At 42.1% G+C, this 9,452-nt stretch overlaps 1 protein-coding gene across 1 annotated transcript in view; it reads left to right on the top strand.

Moving 5' to 3' along the window:
• Positions 1–3,511: 3,511 nt before the first annotated feature.
• Positions 3,512–9,452, top strand: part of ghra (growth hormone receptor a) — a 27,028-nt gene continuing 21,087 nt past the window's right edge. Inside the window, exon 1 of the mRNA XM_060880944.1 lies at positions 3,512–3,639. Within this exon, the coding sequence (XP_060736927.1) occupies positions 3,588–3,639 (52 nt within the window). The 5' untranslated portion in view covers positions 3,512–3,587. The remainder of the gene's footprint in view (positions 3,640–9,452) is intronic.

Genomic DNA, 9,452 nt, shown 5'->3' with positions numbered 1-9,452 from the left:
TCAGATTCAGGAGGAACAATGCGGGTTTCGTCCCGGTCGTGGAACACTGGACCATCTCTATACCCTCGCCAGGTTGCTGGAGGGTTCATGGGAGTTTGCCCAACCAGTCCACATGTGCTTTGTGGATCTGGAGAAGGCATTCGACTGTGTCCCTCGTGGTGACCTATGGGGGGTGCTCTGGGAGTATGGGGTCCGGGGCCCTCTGCTAAGGGCTGTCCGGTCCCTATATGACCGGAGCAGGAGTTTGGTTCGCATTGCCGGCAGTAAGTCAGACTTGTTCCCGGTGCATGTTGGACTCCGGCAGGGCTGCCCTTTGTCACCGGTCCTGTTCATTATCTATATGGACAGGATTTCTAGGCGCAGTCGGGGGCCGGAGGGAGTCTGGTTTGGGGACCACAGGATTTCGTCTATGCTTTTTGCAGATGATGTTGTCCTGTTGGCTTCCTCAAATCAGGACCTTCAGCGTGCACTGGGACGGTTTAAAGTCGAGTGTGAAGCAGCGGGGATGAGAATCAGCACCTCCAAATCTGAGGCCATGGTTCTCAACCGGAAAAGGGTGGCTTGCCCCCTTCAGGTTGGTGGAGAGCTCCTGCCTCAAGTGGAGGAGTTTAAGTATCTTGGGGTCTTGTTCACGAGTGAGGGAAGGATGGAGTGGGAGATCGACAGGCGGATCGGTGCATCTTCTGCAGTGATGTGGTCGATGTACCGGTCTGTTGTGATCCTCCTGGACGCCTCCCTGGGAAGGTGTTCCGGGCATGTCCAACCGGGAGGAGGCCCCGGGGAAGACCTAGGACACGCTGGAGGGACTATGTCTCTCGGCTGGCCTGGGAATGCCTCGGTATTCCCCCGGAAGAGCTGGAGGAAGTGTCTGGGGAGAGGGAAGTCTGGGCGTCCTTGATTAGACTGCTGCCCCCGCGACCCGGCCCCGGATAAGCGGTAGAAAATGGATGGATGGATGGATGTTAAGTACAATAACTACAGGTGGCATCTTACACACTCCATCCAGTGTTTATAATGATTTATAATCCCACTCTCAGTGTTTATAATGATTTATAATCCCACTCTCAGTGTTTATAATTTATAATCCCGCTCTCAGTGTTTATAATGATTTATAATCCCACTGTCTGTGTTTAAAACACTATAGACTTTTGTTCTGAGTAATGAGTCACTTGTATTAGTTTGCACTTATCCTATCTGTTAGCATGCTACATTAGGGTGACCAGATTTGGGTGTGTGAAAAAGAGGACACTTCAAGGCAGGCGCGCGCGGGGCGGGGGGGGATTCATGAATTCATACAAATGTGTCAACATGTTGATCTTGACCGACACGAAAACATGGAAATTTTTGTTTTAATTCGTCAGTGAACTTACACTTGCGTTTCGGCATGGCTGAAGATGCCGGGTAGCCATGCGCTTTGCCAGCGGTAAACAAGGCGCTTGAGGTGACTGACCAATTAAATGTGTACAGAGAATACTATTGACCAATGACGGTAGCTCTACACCTTACACTTCCACTCAATGCAAAGCGAACTGTAGGGGAAGGGCGGGACTAGTATGTGAATGAAAGAGAGAGCAATGCAAATTCGCCGTAAACACATTTGAGGCTAGAATAACAAAATCCCGCACGATTTAGAAATTCCGCCCGGACACATTTTTAGGTTTCAAAAAGAGGACATGTCCGGGCAAAAGAGGACGTCTGGTCACCCTATGCTACATGAACCTATCTACTACTTATTAAGTTTTGTTGTCTCAGCTAATCTCAACACATTAATGCATATAAAGGTCACCAAAGGTTTTACTTTTAACTCAGTGTGTGTGTGTTATTGTGTGTGTGTGTGCGTGTTATTGTGTGTGTGTTACTGTGTGTGTTAGTGTGTGTGTGTTATTGTGTGTTATTGTGTGTGTGTGTTATTGTGTGTGTCATTGTGTGTGTGTGTGTGTTATTGTGTGTGCGTGTTATTGTGTGTGTTATTGTGTGTGTGTGTGTGTGTGTTATTGTGTGTGTGTTATTGTGTGTGTGTGTGGTGCTCTGTTCCCTGACTAATGCTGCTAATGAGTAATGCTGAAAGTGTTTACAGTATTTTTCTAGCAGCCGACGTCCTGTTTATTCCATCTATCTGCATTTTAATATGAATAAACCTCGAGTCTGGACCTGTTCATTACCTGCTGCTCTTTTTGCCTGTAATAAAAATGAGCTTTCTGTTTGGTATCAGCTGTGTGACGAGCTGCAGGACAAAATGTTTTAAATAATTAGCATGTACTTAAACAGTGCTCAGTGATGAAAAGCTCATTAGTGAGTGTTTCTGCTCAGCATCAGAACACTGTTTTATTTATTATCGCTCATTGTGAGTGTTGCTGAGTGAAAACAGCTCGAATAATAAAGATGCACATTTCTCGAACAAAAACACAACTGTCCCTGATCTAGACATTTAATGTCTATAGTTTTATTTAACACTGAATGTGTCTCACACACTTAATTTCATTATAAAATACCTTCATTAGGATTTATTTAGGTTTAGCTTTTGGTCTGACATCTTCAACCTGAGACTCAGTGAACATCAGAGAGAACATCCAGCACAGTGATGCTCTGCTGCGTAATACAGAGGAGCTCCAGTTTAACCAGTAGGTCATGTGGGAGATGCAGCTCAAAACCATCAGGAGCAGCAACCACCAGAACCATTCAGCAACCTGCTACAAAGAAGACTGCTGTGTCTACCACAGACTGATAGAAGGTCTTTAAATCACACACACACACACACATCGAATCCCGTTATGGCTCAGCCCAGAGACATTAGTAATTCACTTTAATGCAATTCGTGGTTTTCTCACCAGCAGGTCAACATGAAGTCAATGAAAATAAATGTGGAGCTTCATTTCATTCTGACACCTTCATCTACACACTTCTGTTAATTCCACTCTCAACACCCTACACTGTGTATCATGAGCATGTAATATTCTAAACTATTAAAACTCTAGGACAAATTTACAGCCTGTAAAATCCTAAGCTTTAGTCCTCGAGTCCTGCAGGTCAGACGGCACATTGTCAGAAACCCAGGAAACTGCTGCATTGCACTTACAGAGACAATCTTCTGTCTTTTAGATGTACATTCCATCATGACCTTTATTACAGTGCAGACCGACAGAGTGGTGAAGACTGGATTCAGACACACAGCAGATAAAGTGTGTGTTCTATCAGTTCACTGTGATAGTGAAGACAGCAGAACTTCAGTAGAAATGTCAGATCTCAGTCTGTGTCTCTTGTCCTGTGTTTAGGACAAAATAAATCCTCTAATGTCCTCCGTTTGTCTGTTTTTCTGTTTATCTGCTCTGATACTGATCCTCACACCTTATACACAATCACAGCAATTTAATCATCATCATTATTATTATTATTATTATTATTATTATTATTATTGTGTGTGTGTGTGTGTGTGAGAGAGAGAGACGCCAGGGGACGCTGTTCTTAGACATTATTCATTATTCAAAGTCCGAAATCACTGAGCGATTTTGCCACACTTACATTTCTCCACACACACACACACACACACACACACCATGTTGTCCTGATCCGCAGTGTGTTAGTGTTTAATGCGCGCTTTACAGTTCGGAGTCCTGGAAGAGAAGACACTTGGATCCCGAGGTGAGTACCGATGTACTGAACCACCAGGAATAGCTGCTGTGTGTGTGTGTGTGTGTGTGTGTGTGTGTGTGTGTGTTTTGAACTAGGTACAAAGTTGGACAAACCGAGTTCTTGCGCACGTTTTGTACGTTATACTAAATAACATTATTGCGTTACTTCGCGCGCGCGTTTGTGTGTGTGTGTGCGTGTGTGTGTGTGTGCGTGTGTGTGTGTGTGTGTGTGTGTGTGTGCGTTTTTGTGCAACACTTTTCAGTTTGGAGATTTGTGCTCTTTCCTCTCTTGGTGTTGTGCACATTTTCCTTCGTCACTGCGGGCTCCGGTTTTATCTCCATATGAAACTTCAGTAAAGTTAAAAGCAGAAGAAATCAGTTCGGTTTCACACCGTCTGCGTGAGGGTCTGCGTGAGGGTCTGCGTGAGGGTCTGCGTGAGGGTCTGCGTGAGGGTCTGCGTGAGGGTCTGCGTGAGGGTCTGCGTGAGGGTCTGCGTGAGGGTCTGCGTGAGGGTCTGTAATTCCCCAGGAATATTACAGCAGATTAAAGCTTGATTTATAAATGATTACATCTATACTGTCGAAAGGTAATAGTAGTAAACAGGTTATAATCATAATAATAATAATAATAATAATAATAACAACAATAATAATGATAATAATCCACAGCCTGGACTTACTAACAGGTACAAAATAACATCGACTTATTTTGAAAATCATCTCTTATACGATTCTGCTCAGATAATCATATCACTGATGTGAATAATATCAGTTTAAATGGAATTATTCAGTTATATTAATTATTTAAACTATTTATTAATGATTTAAACTATTCACATCACTAAATTTTTATTCAGTATGTTTATATAAATATTCTATAGAAATAACTTTAAATCCAAGTAAAACAGACATTAAAAACAGCCGTCTGTTTATTACACACACTTTCATGCATATTTAACACAACATTTTTATTTTACAAATAAACATTAATAGAAGTTTTACAGTAAAAATAATCCTTGTTAGAATATTTACTGTAGAGTTTCAGCATCAAACACAAAAATAACTCTTTATAAAATAATGACAAGTGTGACAGTAATGACACACTTAATGACAGATTTAAAATCATTCCTGTGTTCTGCAGCTCAGTGTGTTGGAGCTCTGAGTTATAAACAGCAGCAGAGTTTCTACAGAGAGACGTACAACAAGTCGACACACGAGCCAACAAGTTACTCAACACGTCTCAGGACTCACTTTAATACACACACACACACACACACACACACACAGAGACTCACTTTAATACACACACACACACACACACACACAGAGACTCACTTTAATACACACACACGCACACACAGAGACTCACTTTAATACACACTAACACACAGAGAGACTCACTTTAATACACACACACACACACACAGAGACTCACTTTAATACACACACACGCACACACAGAGACTCACTTTAATACACACACACACACACATACAGACACTCACTTTAATACACACACACGCGCGCACACACAGAGACTCACTTTAATACACACACACACACACACACACACACACACACACACACACACACAGAGAGACTCACTTTAATACACACACACAGAGACTCACTTTAATACACACATGCGCACACACACACACATGCACTCACACAGACTCACTTTAATACACACACACAGACTCACTTTAATACACACACACAAAGACTCACTTTAATACACACACACACATTTTAATACACACAAACTTACTTTAATAGGCAAGGCAAGTTTATTTGTATAGCACATTTCATACACAGAGGTCATTCAAAGTGCTTTACATAGAAATTAGAAAACAGTTTATAAGAGAGGAAATAAAATATGTAAAGATAAGAGACACACGATAAAATCATAATAAAAACAAAGAACAATTAAAGAAAATAAATATGATTTTAATAAAAACAGTTTAATATGTTAAATATGTTAAAAAAAATAAAACAGGAGTAAAAGTGATTAGGATAAAAATTGCAGTCAGTGTGAAACATCACAGTGATCATTTAGTAAATACAGAGTTAAACAGATGTGTTTTTAATCTTGATTTAAAAGTGTCTACTGTTGAAGCACATCTGATCTCTTCTGGAAGCTGATTCCAGCTATAGGTGGCGTAATAACTAAATGCTGACGCACCTTGATTTGAGTGAACCCTCGGTATCTCTAATGCCCCTTTTCCACCGAGGCAGTTCGAGTGCTGGTTCGGAGCCAGAGCCTACTATAGAACCAGTTCTTTCTTTTTCGACACCCAAAGCACCGGCTCTGAACCAGGAAAAGTGGTTCTTAAGTAGCACCAAAACGTTGCTGGTCTAGACTTAAGAACCGCTTGTGTCAGGGGCTGTGGGCGGGGCTGTGGGCGGGGCTACTGTTAGCACATTTGATAATGTAGCTTAAGTATAGTAATGTTTAATACTTTTTTACTTTAAGCACACATGATAGTAAGTAGCTACATGCTAAGGCTAACTTTTTTCTATGTTAATGAAAAATAACGTTATGTACTTTCTCGGTTACAACCTCCGTTTTTACAGATTACATGGAGCTGCACGTACACGTTGGATTCGCTCCGTTTGGGTGTTAATGTAGGTTCACAAAGACATGAGCATTAACAGTAAAGCAACATCCGCTATTGTTGATGTGTTTGTGTTTGTCGCTGCTGCGCTAAAGTTGCTGGGACATGTGACACGTATACAGTGACGTCAGACTCGGCTCTGTGACGGCTCTTTAGCCGGTGGAAAGGCAAACCGGTTCTTAGAAGGTTTACCAGTGGAACCAACTTTGAACCAGCACCAGTGCTGGCTCTGAACCAGCACCCGGTTCTTTTTGGTGGAAAAGGGGCATAACTGACCTGATCCTAATGATCTGAGTCGTCTGCTTGGTTTATATTCAGTTAGCATATCTGTAATGTATTTCGGTCCTAAGCCATGAAGTGATTTATAAACGAGTAACAATACTTTAAAATCTATTCTAAATGGAACTGGAAGCCAGTGTAAGGACCTGAGGACTGGAGTGATGTGCTCAGATTTTTTGGTTCTGGTCAGAATTCTGGCAGCAGCGTTCTGTATGAGCTGCAGCTGTCTAATGGTCTTTTTGGGGATCCCAGTAAGGAGTCCATTACAATAATCCACCCTGCTGGTGATGAAAGCATGAACAAGTTTCTCTAAGTCCTGTCTTGAGACAAAACATCTAATTCTGGCTATATTTCTGAGATGGTAGTAAGCTGATTTGCTTATCGCTTTCACATGACTACTGAAATTAAGGTCAGACTTGAAAATTACACCAAGATTTCTGACTTTATTTTGTGTCTTTAGACCCCTAGAGTCAAGGTGTGTGTTAACTTTGAGAGTTTCATCTTTATTTCCGAATACAATGACTTCGGTTTTGTCTTTGTTTAACTGGAGGAAGTTTTGACGCATCCAACTGTTAATTTCATCAATGCACTTACATAGAGAGTCAATGGGGCTGTAGTCATTAGGGGACAGGGTTAAGTATATCTGGGTGTCATCTGCATAGCTGTGGTAAGCAATTTGGTTCTTTTTCATTATTTGACCAATTGGGAGCAAATACAAATGAAAGAGAAGCGGTGCAAGAATTGAGCCCTGTGGGACTCCACATGTCATGGATGTCCACTCAGATTTATGGTTACCTATGTTCACATAGTAACCTCTCCCTTTTAGGTATGATTTAAACCATTTGAGGACCATCCCAGAAAGCCTCACCCAGTGTTCCAGTCTGTGTAAGAGTATGGTGTGATCTACCGTGTCAAAGGCAGCACTAAGGTCTAGTAGCACCAGCACTGATATTTTACCTGAATCAGAGTTTAAGCGAATATCATTTATTATCTTTATGAGCACTGTCTCTGTGCTGTGATGTGATGTGATGTTAATACACACACACAGACTCACTTTAATACACACACACATATATGTGCCCCCCACAAACACTATATACTCACTATACACACTGCCCCACAAACACAATATACTCACTATACACACTGCCCCCACACACACTATACTCACTATACACACTGCCCCATACACACTATACTCACTATACACACTGCCCCCACACACACTATACTCACTATACACACTGCCCCATACACACTATACTCACTATACACACTGCCCCCACACACACTATACTCACTATACACACTGCCCCATACACACTATACTCACTATACACACTGCCCCCACAAACACAATATACTCACTATACACACTGCCCCACAAACACACTATACTCACTATACACACTGCCCCATACACACTATACTCACTATACACACTGACCCACACACACACTATATTCACTATACACACTGACCCCCACACACACTTTACTCACTATACACACTGCCCCAAACACACTATACTCACTATACACACTGACCCACACACACACTATATTCACTATACACACTGACCCACACACACACACTATATTCACTATACACACTGACCCACACAGACACACACACTTTACTCACTATACACACTGCCCCACACACACTATACTCACTATACACACTGACCCACACACACACACTATATTCACTATACACACTGACCCACACACACACACACTATATTCACTATACACACTGACCCACACAGACACACACACTATACTCACTATACACACTGACCCACACACACACTATATTCACTATACACACTGACACACACACACACACTATATTCACTATACACACTGACTCACACAGCCACACACACTTTACTCACTATACACACTGCCCCACACACACTATACTCACTATACACACTGACCCACACACACACACTTTATTCACTATACACACTGACCCACACACACACACTATACTCACTATACACACTGACCTACACACACTATACTCACTATACACACTGACCTACACACACTATACTCACTATACACACTGACCTACACACACACACTTTACTCACAATACACACTGCCCCATACACACTATACTCACTATACACACTGCCCCATACACACTATACTCACTATACACACTGACCCATACACACACTGTATTCACTATACACACTGACCCCCCCACACACACACACTATATTCACTATACACACTGACCCACACACACACACTTTACTCACTATACACACTGCCCCATACACACTATATTCACTATACACACTGCCCCACACACACTATACTCACTGTACACACTGACCCACACACACTGTATTCACTATACACACTGACCCCCCCACACTATATTCACTATACAAACTGACCCACACACACACACTTTACTCACTATACACACTGCCCCTCACACACTATACTCACTGTACACACTGACCCACACACACTGTATTCACTATACACACTGACCCCCCCACACTATATTCACTATACAAACTGACCCACACACACACTTTACTCACTATACACACTGCCCCTCACACACTTTACTCACTATACACACTGCCCCTCACACACTATACTCACTATACACACTGCCCCTCACACACTATACTCACTATACACACTGCCCCACACACACTGCTGTTCCCTGAGTGTATTTATTCCTGTTTTCATTAATTAAAAATAATTACAATATAATTCAGTAAACCTTTTTTAGAGGTTAAAATGACCTGCTTCATTAAAACAAACTTCTCATTAATGTAGACAAATCTTCTCCTCCTCCCTCTCCTTTTCTTCCTACTTCTCTCTCCCTCTCTCTCTCTCTCACACACACACACACACACACACACACACCACCTTGGAGTCAGGAGGGC

The sequence above is a fragment of the Tachysurus vachellii genome, chromosome 11 (genome assembly GCF_030014155.1).
Source record: "Tachysurus vachellii isolate PV-2020 chromosome 11, HZAU_Pvac_v1, whole genome shotgun sequence".
NCBI lineage: Eukaryota > Metazoa > Chordata > Actinopteri > Siluriformes > Bagridae > Tachysurus > Tachysurus vachellii.
The sequence above is the reverse complement of the archived record's forward strand: the minus strand, read 5'-3'. Positions and strand labels throughout refer to the sequence as shown.